Raw genomic sequence first — 16,232 nt, forward strand, 5'->3', positions numbered from 1 at the left:
CGCTCGTTGTTGTGAGCGTCGCTCCTCTGCGTTCCATTGTTGCTGCAGGGCGACTGCCCCCCCCCCCCCCCCCCACTTCGACCACCATCCTGCCAGACTTTTTTTCATATATATGAGGGGGGGGGGGGAGGAGGGCAAATTCTGCGTCGCGGCACGGCGTACCGATGAGGCCGTGCGTGCTAGCTGACAGGAGGCTCTGGTCCACGGTGTAGAAGCCCAGGAAGTCTCGGTGCACCTGGTGGCCTTTCCACACGCGGTGGAGGACAACGACGAAGGCGGGGCGCTCGTCCAGCAACACCGTGATCCTGCGGCCCGCCTCCACGTGCACGCGGACGCTGCGGGGGAAGGGGTGGGGGGCACATGGGGGGACAGAGACACAGAGACACGGGGGGGGGTGGGGGAGAGAAGGGGACGCACGGAGAGACGAGGAGAGATACGGAGAGACACGGATATAGGAGACACGGAGACATGGGGAGAGAAGATAGAGACACAGGGACATAGGGACATGGGGTACAGAGACACGGAGACACAGGGACAGAGACACAGAGATACGTGCCACAGATACACGGAGACATGGGGAGAGGAGACAAAGAGAGACACGGAGACACAGGGACATGGAGGACATAAACACGGGACAAGGGAGACAAGGGAAAAGACTCAAATCATTCATTGTAGATTTTTGGTTAGGCCCCATGATGGCCTCTCCAAATGTTGTGTTGTGTAACCCTCCACCACCCAACTCATATTCATAACCTGTGCGACACCTCATCACTTCCAACAGACCTCACTGGTCCTCTTCACACTTAATCTCTTCCAGCACACTTCATCACCCCTCCCAGCATTTCTTTGCTCTTCCCCGCACCTCGTCTTCCCTCTCTGCACCTCGTTGCCTCTCCCTGCCCCTCGCCGCACCACGTCGCCCCTCCACACACACCTCATCGCCCCTCGCCACACCTCATCGCCCCTCCCCGCACCTCGTTCCCGTTCCCGCATCTCGTCGCCGGGCCTCACCTGCCGTGGGTGATGGTGGCCCCCGTGGCCCAGGGCAGGGTAGTCTCCCGCACGCCGCTGCTATTGTTGGCCCCGTTGCCGACGGCGACGACAACGTCGTCCGTGCCGACGTTGAGCGTCACGTCGGCGTGGTCCATTGCCACGGCGACGCGGCCCAGGTAGGTGGCGAGCTTCGTGGCGCCGACCTCGGGCCTCTTGGCCCCCACGAGCTCAGCGTTCACTACCACACCTGGCGCCACCGCGAGAGCACAACCGGCACGGTTAGTGGACGCGGGGTTACGGTGCGTGGCCAATTACCCGCGCCCACCTGAAAAGTCCGCCCGCCTGTCCACCGTTGTCTCCCCCCAGTGTGGATGTTTTAACACATCGCACCCGGGTACTCATTTGAGGATGAGTCGACCTAGGGGAGGTCCAGGAACGGTTTAAATAATCATCACTGGCGGTGTTGGCCATGAGTGGGAATCGAACTGGGGTCGCCTGGTTCGTAGCGCGGCGCGCTAACCGCTGCACTCCAGCCCCCCACTATAGACACACAAAGATCCCCCGTATAGCCTTAGAGAGGCTGTTGGGGAAAGTGCTGTTAGCGAGCAGCACCGATGAAAGCCGGCACGGCACACGAGTGGGTCAGTGGCCAGCACCACGCCCGGCCGCCTTTGTCTCCCCAGTTGCAATGTTTACTATTCACCGCACCAGGTACTAGCCCAGTGCGGTGTTTATTACATTAGGGGTGCCACGGTGGCGAGATGTTAACTCCCTCGCCAGGAATGCAGGAGCTCGTGGGTTTGATCCCGACCCTGACGCTGTATATTTGGAATTTGCGTGTCTCTCTCTCTCCCCATGGTGGTCGCGTGGATTTTTCTTCGGGTTCCTCAAATATTTCCCTCCACATTTATAATAAACATCAGGCGTTTATGGAGTATTTCGCTGCTATAAATTTCCACATGATGATCACAAGCCGCTATCGTTTGTGGCCAGGTCACTTCTGAAAAAAAGAGTTTACTTTAGTTTAGAGACGACACATTAGCAGGAGCACAAATTGAAAAGTTATTAAATGGACCGTCTGGATCCATTAGTCCCACTTCTTTGGTACTCATATCTGTTGTTATTATTACGATGACTATTTAACGTCTTCCCAACATCTTCTTCTGCCGTTTCAACTCAGCTCAACGTTTTCATTGCTACACAGGTGAAATCCAGTGTAGCCAACTGCCCAGATAGTTTCGGTGGCAACGGCCCCGAGGCCCCCGGACAATGGGGGAGTTACTGTCGGACATCGAGAGGAGCCCAGAGCCAGCAGCCAACGAGCAAACTGTAGGCATCGATCGTTGTTAGCAGCAGGAAGGTACGTCCCCATAGCTGTCAACCCCTTATCAGTGCCTACCCTATCAGAGACCAATTCAGACCTTATTGGTCACTGTGTCCCTTATACATTTAAAAGTTCATCCTACAAAGTACCATCACAACGGAGAAACACAAAAACATAGACAAACTTTTTTTTTATCGTAATTAAACGACTGTATGCCATACGGACCTGATAAACTCAATTTCCCTGTACAAGAATACGGGTGAACCATATGGGTTGACAGGTATGCGTGCCAATGTATCGATCCGACTTTTAATAGATACATTGGCACGTAGTGCCCTAAGAACGATTGTTTAAGTGAGCCTGTCAATAATAATGATATCTGTGCAAACAATCAAGTTCGGGTGGTTGAGGGCTGACAATGAGGATGCTGGCGTCAAACTGACACCGCGTGGCCTAACCCAGAAGCTTGCATGTGTCATAGCGCTGGCACTGTGCGAGTCTACGGGTCTCTGTGTGAGTCTATGAGTCTCTGTGTGAGTCTACAGGTCTCTGTGTGAGTCTATGGGTCTCAGTGTGAGTCTACGGGTTAGTGTGAGTCTATGAGTCTCTATTAATCTACGAGTCTCGGTGCGAGTCTGTGAGACCCCTGCATAATCGCTGTGGTTGGGCAGCTGATGATGAAACCCGGACGGGAAGCCGGGCTCTCAGCTGTGCCGACTGGTGACCTCAGTCGGCCAGCCCACACACACACAGACAGAGGGGTTCTAACGACGGCCACCTCGCTCTGGGTCGGACACGAGGTTGATGATCTTTCCCGGCTCCTCGTCCACATTGAAGCAGACGGTCACCTTCCACTTGGGCAGCGCGATGATGAAGTGGGGATCATTGTCGACTGGGAGACGGCACGGGCAGAGACACACAGCCATCAACACCCCTCCTGCACCCCCCACCACCGCTCCTCCACCCCTGACCACCCCTCCAACACCCCCCATCCCTACCCCATCCCTTCTGTGTCCCCCACCACCCCTCCCCCCACCACCCACCACCCATCCCCCATCCCTTCCACCCATCCCCCACCACCCCTGCCCAATACCCCACTACACCTCCCCAATCCCCCCACACATCCCCCACTATCCCCCCTCCCCCATCCCGGCGGGGTGGTGTGGGCGGCACTCACCCACGTGGGGGGGGCGTGGGATGAATTCCACGGGGAGGACGGTGGGCGGGGTCTTGACAAGCGGGGGGCATTGCTTCGGTGGTGAACCTGGGCAGCGCAGCGGCGGTGGTGGAGGGGGGCAGGGTCGCAGGGGGGCAGGGTAGGAATCACATCCGTGTGGTTCGGGCACCTAAAGCCACGGCGCTGGCAGCAGTGAGCGAGCACGGCCGATAAAAAAACACAACTCGGTACCTTTGTCATCGCGTGCGGCCCCATAGGGAACAAAGACATACAGGGACCCCTTTACTCACGAACATACCTCTAGAACCTAACTTGTCCATTTGCAAGTCCAACTTTACTCTTGTCGATTCGAAACGTATTGTACGGCGTGTGCACTAAACATAGGGAATGGCTTTATAATCTCCTGCAGATATAGATGCCACTGGTTCTTCACGTTTTGCAGATGTAGATGCCACTGGTTCTTCATGTTCTGCAGATATAGATGCCACTGGTTCTTCATGTTCTGCAGATGTAGATGCCACTGGTTCTTCACATTCTGCAGATGTAGATGCCACTGGTTTTTCACTATCTGAAGATGTAGATGCCACTGGTTCTTCACGATCTGCATATGTAGATGCCACTGGTTCTTCACGATCTGCAGATGTAGATGTCACTGGTTCTTCACATTCTGCAGATGTAGATGCCACTGGTTCTTCACATTCTGCAGATGTAGATGCCACTGGTTCTTCAAGTTCTGCAAATATAGATGCCACTGGTCTTTCACGTTCTGCAAATGTAGATGCCACTAGTTCTTCATGTTTTGCAGATGTAGATGCCACTGGTTCTTCACATTCTGCAGATGTAGATGCCACTGGTTCTTCACTATCTGAAGATGTCGATGCCACTGGTTCTTCACGTTCTGCAGATGTAGATGCCACTGGTTCTTTACATTCTGCAAATGTAGATGCCACTGATTCTTCACGATCCGAAGATGTAGATGCCACTGGTTCTTCATGTTTTGCAGATGTAGATGCCAATAGTTCATGTTCTGCAAATGTAGATGCCACTGGTTCTTCACGTTCTGCAGATGTAGATACCACTGGTTCTTCACATTCTGCAGATGTAGATGCCACTGGTTCTTCACTATCTGAAGATGTAGATGCCATTGGTTCTTCACGATCTGCATATGTAGATGCCACTGGTTCTTCACGATCTGCAGATGTAGATGCCACTGGTTCTTCATGTTCTGCAGATGTAGATGCCACTAGTTCTTCATGTTTTGCAGATGTAGATGCTACTGGTTCTTCACATTCTGCAGATGTAGATGCCACTGGTTCTTCACTATCTGAAGATGTCGATGCCACGGGTTCTTCACGATCTGCATATGTAGATGCCACTGGTTCTTCACGATCTGCAGATATAGATGCCACTGGTTCTTCATGTTCTGCAAATATAGATGCCACTGGTCTTTCACGTTCTGCAGATGTAGATGCCACTAGTTCTTCATGTTTTGCAGATGTAGATGCTACTGGTTCTTCACATTCTGCAGATGCCACTGGTTCTTCACTATCTGAAGATGTCGATGCCACTGGTTCTTCACGATCTGCAGATGTAGATGCTACTGGTTCTTTACATTCTGCAAATGTAGATGCCACTGGTTCTTCACGATTCGAAGATGTAGATGCCATTGGTTCTTCATGTTTTGCAGATGTAGATGCCAATAGTTCATGTTCTGCAAATGTAGACGCCACTGATTCTTCACGTTCTGCAGATGTAGATACCACTGGTTCTTCACGTTCTGCAGATGTAGATGGCACTGATTCTTCATGTTCTGGATATGTAGATGCCACTGGTTCATCACATTCGGCAGATGTAGATGCCACTTTTTCTTCTCGTTCTGCAGATGTAGATGCCACTAGTTCTTCATGTTCTGCAGATGTAGATGCCACTAGTTCTTCATGTTCTGCAGATGTAGATGCCACTAGTTCTTCATGTTCTGCAGATGTAGATGCCACTGGTTCTTCACGTTCTGCAGATGTAGATGCCACTGGTTCTTCACGTTCTGCAGATGTAGATGCCACTGGTTCTTCACATTCTGCAGATGTAGATGCCACTGGTTCTTCACGTTCTGCAAATGTAGATGCCACTGGTTCTTCATGTTCTGCAGATGTAGATGCCAATAGTTCTTCATGTTCTGCAGATGTAGATGCCACTGGTTCTGCACGATCCAAAGATGTAGATGACACTGGTTCTTCATGTTCTGCAGATGTAGATTCCAATAGTTAATGTTCTGCAAATGTAGATGCCACTGGTTCTTCACGTTCTGCAGATGTAGATGCCACCACGGTGGTGGCATCTACTTACGATTCTTGGTTCTGAATAGGCAACTGGACATACGGATCAGGATTGTGCATATCTCTCAAAGTTGAATGTTCGTAAGTAGAGGAGGAGTCCCTGTATCATAGCTGACGTTGCGGGCAATGGCCCCTCCCCATTGATGTGATATTCTAGTAAATATATATTTATTTTCTGTTGTGGGTCACGAAGGAAAATGGCAACGTCACCTGCGAAGCCTTTAACAGACTGTTGGGGCAAGTGCTGTTCGCGAGTAGTTGCACCTATGAAGGCCGGAACGGCACACGAGGGATTAAGTGGCCAGCACCACGTCCGGCCGCCTTTGTCTCCCCATTGGTTATGTATACACACCGAGTAACTCATTTGAGGTTGAGTCGACCTAGGGCAGGATCAAGACTGGGTCAGATAATCGTCACTGGTGTTGGTCGTGAGCAGGAATCGAACCATGGTCGCCGAGTTTGTAGCACAGCGTACTACCAGCTACACCACCACTCCCCAGCACACACACAGACACACACACACATACACGCACACACTGACACACACACACGCACAGACACACACACCGACACGCGCAATGTAATTGACAAACGCGTTGTGAGATGTTTTAGTTGGAGACACTCTTCTCTCCGTCGTGAATGGGAAAGTTAATTCATGAGCAAAGTGAATGCATGAGTGAATGTGTGAAGGAATACTTCCGTGAGTGAGTGGATGAGTAAGAGTAAGTTGATAAGTGAATGAGTAAATGGCTGGTTGAATGAGTTAGTGCATGAGTTAATGAATGAATGAGCGAGAAAGTGGATGAGTGAGTAGATTAGTAAGTGGATGTGTGAATGATTGAGTTAATGCATGGATGAGTAAATGAATCAGTGGATGAGTGAGTGAACGAGTGAGTGAATAAGTAGGCATCTCACGCACATGGAGGGTCAGGCTCGGGCAGATTGGGGTGGGGCGTCTGCCCAGGGGAGACTCGTCCTGTGGAACACAAAGATAAAGATAGTGGTCCCCTGTTTAGCCAACACACGCTTTTCGGGCAAGTGCTCTCAGCGAGCACCTATTAAGGCTGGCACGGCACACGAGAGGGCAGTGTTGCCAAAACCACGCCGGGACGCCTTTGTCTCCCAAAATGTTGAGGTTTACACACCATACAAGGTACTTGTTTAAGGCTGAGTCAACCTAGGGGAGGCCGACGACTGGTTAAGATATTTGCAACTGATGTTAGCTGTAAGTGGGAATTTAACTTGGGTTGCCAGGTTGGGAGCACAATGCGGTAACCACTACACTACCGCTCCCCACTCACACACAAACATAGAGTCGGCTCACCCAACAGCAACATTAGCCGCCATTCACCATGACGTAACAGTGATGTCACCACGGTGCTTGTGCCAAGCTAGGTGCACTTTGAGACCACGTGAAGTGTGGGAGGCTCGCTGCTGGCAGGTCACAGGACAGACTCAGCAGGTGCCATGGGTTGACTGACTGGGATGACCGGCAGATGCACCACCTGTGATCCCCACTATATAAACTTGCTGAGTTTTCACTGCCCGGCGCTTCGCTCGATGCTGTAAGCATCGTTCATCTGCCCTCCGTGTTGCTGGAGAGCGAATGCCTCCAACTGCCCAGTCACGTACTTTACGAGACTCCTCCATAGGGGCCGATCTTGACACCGCTGGTAACAGTCTTCCATAAGTCCACTCAGCTCCATAACCTCTTGTACCACATCAGTCCATTTCTTCTATAGCCTGTTTAAACATAAACTCCTCTGGCATGCATTGGCTGGGCATGCGGTGGCTGAGAGCTAACTGTTGGGACTATGTTCAGATCTTTCAAGGATCTGTGAGCTCCTCACGCAATCCAGTCTGGTTAATCCCAGGATGGATCGCAGGCAGGCCAGCGTGAATGTTCACACTGGCGCAGATGTTCCATCAAAGTGCTTCACATTTTGCAAGCATAGAGAAGGGAGGGCATAACCGTGGTCGAGAAGACATGATGCTTCGTGTTGAGCGACAAACCAGGTAACCTCCGCACAGTGTTACGTAGCTGATAAAAGGATAATGCCGCCTAATTAATTTGGAGTGAGACCTCAGCTGTCAAACCGGAACTGGTCATAAGCACACTGACCAGGTAAGGGAACCCATCCACTCTCCCCACAACTGCCCCACCAGTCACAATACACAACAAGGAATGCGCTTTGTTTTGGTGGGGCCGAGGTTAAGGCCCCATTTCCAAATAGCATATGCCAGGTTCATCAGTAGCATCTCCAACTCCTTCTCAGAGTGGGCAGCAATTACCAGATCATCAGCGTACATAACACATTTGACCAACAGGGAGCTATCGCTTAACATCACCTGGGCATCGATCAGCCTCCCATCATATTGTACAAAACAGAGATTGGTCCGGTACAGCCATGGGAAGCTTCTCGTGGTTAAAAATAAATGTTAATTATTGTAGGAGCCAGAGAGCATCCTTGAGAATAAACCAGTGCCCTGGCCTATTGATTGTATAATAGGCCTTGACCTCCTCGACCTGAAACGACATAAGGGTTCCGCGAGCCTCTCCTCAGCGTGCCTGGCAAGGCGATGTAGAATCATCCTAGAACCAAAGAGTAATTCGTGACTGCAAGAATTACCAAAGAGTTATTCCTGCAGTCACGAAAGCTCCAAATAAAGATTGAACCACTTCTACGGGGAAGTTTTAAGTTTATCTTTTTCTCTCTCTCTGGGTTTTTTGTTTTCTCTCTCTGCCTGTGTATCGATTTTCGTGTTTGTGTCTTTCAAATTTCACACTTAACTTCTAATTTAGCAATTTTTGGAAGATCGTAATCAACCAGGCTATGCGTTAATTGTGTGTTGACCGACCCTCTGCATTGCATTAAGTTTTGAAATTTTGCTAGGTTTTATTTGATTTAGTGTACTTTTTCTAGTCTCCACTCGTTTTTTGTCATTCTTATGTTCTGCTCTGTCTGTGTGTCTCCGTTCCTCGTGTTTGTGTTTTGCCTCTCTTTGGAATTTTCACACTTAAATTCTAACTTAGCAATCTTTGAAATACGGAATCAACCAGGCTATGCGTTAATTGTGTGTTGACCGACACTCTGTGTTGCATTACATTACATTTCGATATTTTGCTAGGTTATTTAATTTAGTGTGTCTCTCTCCCGTTCTCCTAATTTTCAAGCTTGCGTACCTTACCACGCGTCGTCCTACTCATTGACATGCTAATTTTTCTCTAACCCCTCCCTCTCTCCGCCCCCACCCCCTCTCTCTATTTAAGGCCTCGTCACAGAAACGTTCTCTCTCTGTGTGCCGATGTGTGTTCTCTCTTATATGTCTGTCTATAGTTTTCTAATTAGATTTTTGTTGCTATTTCTTTTATACCTGATGATGATTGCTTGTGTTGCAATCGAAACGTCGTAGTATGCTATTATTTAATTTTTTATTTTATCTTTATACGTGACTTTACCGAAAGAACCAAAGAGTAATTCCTGCAGTCACGAAAGCTCAAAATTAAGAATGTTCTTGGGGGTTGGAGATCGGATGACCGTGCTTTATAATTAAGATTGGTGGTATGTGTAATACTGCAAGTTACTTTTTTGGAGTTAAATTGTGATTTGTGATCACGCGCTGCTGAGGTTGTATCCATCTCTTCCGCAACCCACGACTACCACACATCCTTGTAGCACCGCACAACTCTCTGAACCTCCGAGCAAAGGCTGCGGTAAGCCTCCTCATTCTCGGCTGTGGAATGTTGTAGACGGCAGGTGCCTGTCGTTTTATGTCAGACAGCCGGAACACCTCCTCCTTTCGCCAGCGTCTCTCTGGGAGAGGTCCGGACCGTGTACCCAATGCAGCCACAGCAGCTGCATGTGCCACAGTTCTGAGCGTCACCCATTTCCCCTTGGCATCGGGAGGAGGGGTGAGGCAATGCCAACGCGAGCTATCAGTTCTGTGCCCCATGTGTAGGGGCTGTCCCTCCCCTCGTAATGAATGAAGCCAGAACCAGCCCACCGGACCCTCCCATAATCCACAGAAGTCCAGGCGGTACCATTCCAGCTCCCGGCAGAGGAGTTGGCAAGCCCCTCCTCTGCCGTGAGCATTCGAATATTCACGTGGCCACTCGCAGCGGATTTCTGCAGGAACCCTGAGAGGAGGGGGTACAGTCTCCTGGTTCTGCCAAATGGGTTTGGCCAGAATTCGTCTTCGAAGGCTGGCCCCCTGAGGTCTCCAGCACAAGCTTAGTGGGGAGTTTTCACCGTGGGTTTTAAGTGATGTAATTGAAACTGTGGAACGGTTGCCAGTACATCACACACACCAATCTAATCAGTCACCTGCACACTCATACAAAAAGACAAAAATCCCCCCTATAGCCTTAACATATTCTTAAGGCAAGTTACGTTAGCAAGCGCCTATGTAGGCTGACACGGTACACATGGGGGTGGGTGGCCAGCATTACACCCGGCCGCCTTTGTCTTCGAAGTGGTGAAGCTTACACACTGACACAACAAGTTAGTGATCAGGCTGAGTCGACCTAAGGGAGGCGCAGGACTGGTTCAGACAATCGTCACTGGTGTTGGCCGTGAGTGGGAATTGAACTCAGGTCACCGAGTCCGTAGCGAGGCATGCTAACCGCTACATCACCGCTACACACACAATCACTTGCTCACCTGCCTTCTCGCCCGCCCAGTCACACTCACTCGCTCGCTCACTCACCTGCTCACTCACCCGCCCATTCGCCCGCACGCTCACCTGCCCGTCCGCCTGCACACTCGCCCGCCCACCCACACACTGGCTCACCGGCGCAGCACTTGCGCTCCCCGGCATGGCCGCCCACGAGGTTTTGCTTCGGGGCGTTGGGCACGGTGAGCACCATGGCGGTGAGCGGGGTCACGAAGCTATAGCGCAGAGAGAGGTCGAGTGCACGCTGGGACAGCCGACTCTTCTCCTGGGCGGACAGCGAGATCGTCCTGCAGGGCGAGCGGGAGGGCAAGCATGAGGGCGAGTGGCAGGGTGAGTGAGAGCGTCAGCTGGAGGGTGAGTGAGAGGGTGAGTGGATGAGAGAGTGAACTGGTGATTGAGTATGGAAGTGGGCGGGCGAGTGGGCGATTGATTGTGCTGGTGGGAAAGTGGGTAAATGAACGATTGAGGGGTGAGTGGAAGAGAGTGAGTGGGTGAGCCGGTGATTAAGTATGTCAGCGGGCGGTGGGTGAGTGGGTGATGATTGGGCTGGTGAGCGAGTAGGTATGCGAGCGGGCGAGGAGGAGGGGACCTCTGCAGCAGCAGCTGGTTGATGGTGAGGAATGCCCAGAGTCGCTCGGCGAAGGTCGGGTCGGTGAAGCGATGCTCGCTCAGGAATCGCTCCGTGTCACCCGCGTCGGCCACCACGTCGAGCGTGAGGTCACTATCCACCTGCCGCCACACGGTGGACTCCACTTAGTAGTCACCCGCTGACCCGGTCACTCACCCATCAGATTACTGGGGTCACTCATGCACATGCTCGCCAAAAGTCACTCACTTGATGAGTCACTCACTCGATGGCCAGTCATGCATTCGCTCACTCATGGAGTCATTCACTAATTTATAGTCGCCCAATCACCGAGTCACTCACTCGATGAGATGTTCATTCATTCGCTCATTGATTCCTAGAATCGCCGCTTCACCACGTGATGTTCACTGGACACTCGCAGCTCTCATCCGTGTGTTCCTGTGGAGAATTAAAAAAACCTAGACACTTTACATGTGATGAGTGACCGAGCGAGTGAGCAAGGGAGAGAATTGGCGAGTGAGTGGGTGATTGATCAAGTGATAGAATGAATAACTGAGCGAGCGATCAAATGAGTGAGTGTATGAGTGATTGAGCGAGTGAAGGAGTGAATGACGGATTGAACGATCAATTAAATGAGTGAGTGAGCAATCGAATGAGTGAGTGTGCGAGTGATTGGATGTGCGAGTGACTGATCAAATGAGTCAGTATATGAGTGATCGGGTGAGTGAGTGAAACATTGAATGATCAATTGAGCGAGCGAGCGGTCGAATGAGCGGGCGAGTGAGTGCGAGATTGAGGCAGTAAGTGACTGATACATTGAGTGGGTGCATGAGTGAGTGAGCCCGCGAGTGAGCAAGTGATTGAATGATCGATTGAGCGAGTGAGTAAGCGATTGAATGAGTGATCATTCTAATGAGTGATCATTCGAATGAGTGAGCATTTTGATGAGTGAGCGAGTAATTGGATGAGTGAGTGACTAATTGAAAGAGTGAGTGCACGAGTGAGCAGGATAGCGAGTGAGTGATTGAATGATCAATTCAGCAAGTGAGTGAGTGAATGTTCGAATGAGTGAGCGAGCGAGCGAGTGAGCGAGCACATGAGTGAACTAGCGAGTGACTGAGTGAGCAAGCCAGTGAGTGAGCAAGTGACTGAATGATCTTTTGAGCGAGTGAGAGAGCGATCGCATGGTTGAGTGATCAAATAAGTGAGCGAGCGACCGAGTGACTGAACAAGCAATTGAGCGAGCGAACGGACTAGCGGGCGAGCGAGGCCGCATCTCACCGACTCGGCGGTGACGTGGGCGCTCAGCTTCGGCCCCCCCATGGCCTGCGCCGCCGTCTTGCCGGCGACCACGAGCTCTGCGCCGTGGAAGTAGTTGTCGAAGGAGGTCTGCGTGAGCGCGGAGACGGGCGCGCCCGCATAACGCACCGCCACGCGCGACAGGAGCGGCGTCGCCACCTCGTCATAGAAGCCCTGGAAATGATAATCGCGTCGGATTTTTAAACCCTCTCTGCCAATAAAACCGGAGGTACATTAAGATGTTCAAACACTGAATTCCTTTTCGTAAGGCATCAAGTCTGTGTTAACCACACATGGGACATAATATACGCATCGAGTTTGAAACTGATTTGGCATACACTAGAGACAGCAGCCTTCTTTATGGCCTAGTCTCACCAGTGTCAGACCAGAGAACAGTACGAAGACAATGCATCAGAACACGCATAGCTCAGGTAGAGCAGTTATATCTATGGGGCCTTTTTGCATGTTTTGCCACAAGTATGTGTGGTTAATGAAGAATGTATGCCTTGTAAAAGGTGTCTATCGGAACACCTGTATTATTGCCAGAAAGTGTATAAAACCTATTCTTATTTTTCATCATTTTGGATGCTGGCAAAAAGGTCGCAGAAGATATCGACATGGCAATGCTCGTGGACAGGAACTGCTGCCACTGGGGGTTCCCTAGGATAGACCACATCGCTATCATGGTCTCCTATTGGTGGGCCAATACATAGGGACAGCTGCCACTGGGGGTGCCCTAGGGTAGAGTACATCGCTAACATTACCTCCTATTCGCAGGCTCATGCACAGGAACAGGTGCGACTGGGGGTGCTCTTGAGATGCGATGGGATGGAAAGCACCCTAGGCATATAAGGTGGTGCTACTTTACAGACAAATCATCATCGTTATCATCATCATCGATTCATTTTCCAATAATAATCATCCACTATACTTGTCATCATCAGCAAGATCAATATCATCATCATTGTCGTCCATGCATTGTTCATTCATCATCCTCATCGCCACCATGCGACTATATGGGGACTGCCTGTTGGCGGGGCCCCGCATGGCCCAAAATGGCCCCACGTGACCCCCACGTAGCCCCACACGGCGGTGCAGGCTCCTGCGTGGCCCAGCACGGACCTTGAGCTGCGAGTCGGCCTTGTTGTCGACGAGGATGCGACGCGCGATGCCACGGTTCTCGAGCGCGAGTCGCTCCAGGAAGTCGTAGTCGACGTCGAAGCCGAAGCCGAGGGCGAACAGAGAGAAGTTGCCGGCCGTGGCCGCCTTCACGTTGGCCGAGATCTCGGCCAGGTCAATCACACCTGAGGCACACGATTCCACGTAACCATGGCAAGCAGAAGGAGGGGGAACGCTTTAGCGTGGCACCAGAGCGAGGTCAGCGGATTGGAATCCGGTGGACCAACCCCGGTCACAGCCGCCGTGGGGTGCGTCGACCATTGGTGGCACCGCTCGGCGCTCTCCGCTCTTGCTCGCAGTGTGGACGTCTGAACAACAACCAGCAATATATCGTGGAGACGTCTCCAAGACGTCGTGGAGACGCCTTGGAGACCCGATTGGCTCACAAGTAACTACATCACATTCACCCCCACCTCTATTTAAGACCGAAACAGTAGGATTTTTACACAGCTCTGACTGTCGCCTGATGATGCTGGTTGTTGTTGTAATTACTGGTGAAACGTCATGGTACTCGAATTGTAAATGTTGTAGTGAGTTTACTCTCCAACACATGACCGCTGAGTGCTGGACTAGTATACAACACTATACACTACACTACAATACACTACACTATACACTACATTATAATTGTAAATGTTGTAGTGGGTTTACTCTCCAACACACAATCTCTGAGTGCTGAACTTGTATACTAAACTACACTACTATACACTACAATACACTACACTATAATTGTTAATGTAGTAGTGGGTTTACTCTCCAACGCACAACCGGTTGGTGCTGTACTAGTAACAAATTGGCCACGTTTTGTTTACGTGACAAACCCCTTACTAATTGGCAGTGTATGGTGGTGGCGGTGGCAGGATGTAATGAAGCAAATTATATTTACACGATCTAACCCGAAACCTCTATTATTATGGATAATATTGGTGGCGAAATCCACCTCCAACTACTACTACTCGATGTTAAACTGACTTGGGGGCGTTCATCGCAAGAGGAGCTGGCCATTCTGTGCCAGTGTCACTGCCCACAATTTGAAAACTAAGCTATGAACTAAAACTATTTTTATTTTACCAGGTGATTCAGTCATCACAAATGGCAGTTCAACGAAGTGCCAGCTCATCATCATAATCATTATCATCACGTCGAAATGCATAGCAACCAAATACCCTGAAAATACCGTGATGGTGATTCTAAATGTGGAGGGAAAAACCGGATAACTCGGAGAAAAATCCACACGACCAGGGGGGGAGAGAGAGAGACACGCAAATTCCAAATATACAGCAGCAGGCGTCAGGGTCGGGATCGAACCCACGCACCCCTGTATACCAGGCAAGGCAGTTAACATCTCCTAACCACCGGGATGATGATGAGAGAGAGACACGTAAACTCCAAATATACAGCGGGCATCAGGATCGGGATCAAACCCTCCAACCTCTGTATACCAGGCGAGGTAGTTAACATATCCTAGCCACCGTGATGATGATGAGAGAGAGAGGGAAACGCAAACTCCAAATATACAGCAGACATCAGGGGTTGTATCGAAACCCACGACCTCCTGTATACCAGTCGAGGTAGTTAACATCTCCTAGCCACTGTGGGGTGTGCGGCGCTGCAAGGGTGAGTGGTGGTCATGGTTTGCTAATGAGATGGAGACTTTGTCAGTCGCCCGTGATGACAAATCATTCTTTCATCCCATTATAAAAAGTGACTTGCAGCCCACGCGTACCCAGCCACCGCATGCCCAAGCAGCTTCTGTTTGGCCGGATAGAGGGGGCTAAATGGGCATGGCATGCCCTGGAGAAGAGATGGCGCTTTTCACAGAATTAACAAAGGTACAACGTGTGGATGTAATGGTGGAGATGCGGTGAGTGAAATACATGAGAGAAGCGATGGGGGCTAATCTGCGATAATGCGTGAATTCGGTGAAAGTAAAATTGATGACAGTGAGCGATGACAAATGTATTTGTAGTGAGTCCAACTGAGTCGCAGACGTCGTTCTTTAGAGGCAACACTTTCATTGTAACATCAACACGCTAACACAAAGGGGTAACTGCCCTTTCACCAGATACAGCCTAGGGTGGTGAGCACCCAGCTAACTACTCTATACGTAGGAGTTACAACTACGAAGGGTCAGACCCTCACTCGGGTCCCAGACCACGTGTTGATGCCTCGTAGGACGTAGAGCTTCCAGCTTGTAGACGTGAGCGACGGTGACGGCTTCACGTGAAGGAGGATCTGAGTGGAATAGCCGATGAGCGGCACCAGCGAGCGGCCGGCCCCCCATGGGGGAGGCTCCTCGGCGTACCGACTGTGGGGTCACCATCGGTGAGCAGCACCAAGATGGAGGTGGAGCGCTCGGGGAGGCTTCCGTGCAGCTTGGCGGAGCAGAGCATCTCAACGGCTCGCAGCACCGCCTCGTTAATGTTCGTGCCTGGGGGGAGGGGGGTGGGGGCAGAGGAGGATGCCATTACTCCTGGTACAAGATACAAAAAATGGTTTCTGTGCACAAAACCTTCACTGTCGTTGTCCATCAGTGATCACGCCAAATCACGAGCACATTCAGACCCAAGTCTCCACATCTCCATGTCCTCCCACATCTCCGTGCCTCTCATCCCTTTGTCCTCATGTCCGAGCATGCCTCTGCGCGCGTTCCCATGTGTTCCTTCG

General features: G+C 50.9%; 1 protein-coding gene across 2 annotated transcripts in view; it reads right to left on the minus strand.

The window, feature by feature from the left end:
- The window catches only part of ITIH2 (inter-alpha-trypsin inhibitor heavy chain 2), a 64,855-nt gene that overhangs the window by 4,675 nt on the left and 43,948 nt on the right, over positions 1 to 16,232 (minus strand). For both annotated transcript variants that reach the window (XM_061574559.1, XM_061574560.1), the window contains 10 exons: positions 15,871 to 15,996; positions 13,509 to 13,690; positions 12,369 to 12,560; positions 11,091 to 11,230; positions 10,619 to 10,788; positions 6,747 to 6,803; positions 3,495 to 3,581; positions 3,096 to 3,209; positions 1,012 to 1,240; positions 163 to 335 (listed from right to left, as the gene is read on the minus strand). In XM_061574559.1, coding sequence (XP_061430543.1) covers positions 163 to 335; positions 1,012 to 1,240; positions 3,096 to 3,209; positions 3,495 to 3,581; positions 6,747 to 6,803; positions 10,619 to 10,788; positions 11,091 to 11,230; positions 12,369 to 12,560; positions 13,509 to 13,690; positions 15,871 to 15,996 — 1,470 coding nt within the window. The remainder of the gene's footprint in view (positions 1 to 162; positions 336 to 1,011; positions 1,241 to 3,095; positions 3,210 to 3,494; positions 3,582 to 6,746; positions 6,804 to 10,618; positions 10,789 to 11,090; positions 11,231 to 12,368; positions 12,561 to 13,508; positions 13,691 to 15,870; positions 15,997 to 16,232) is intronic.

Source organism: Lethenteron reissneri, chromosome 55, assembly GCF_015708825.2.
Source record: "Lethenteron reissneri isolate LAM-NWPU_2019-01 chromosome 55, ASM1570882v1, whole genome shotgun sequence".
Taxonomy (NCBI): domain Eukaryota; kingdom Metazoa; phylum Chordata; class Hyperoartia; order Petromyzontiformes; family Petromyzontidae; genus Lethenteron; species Lethenteron reissneri.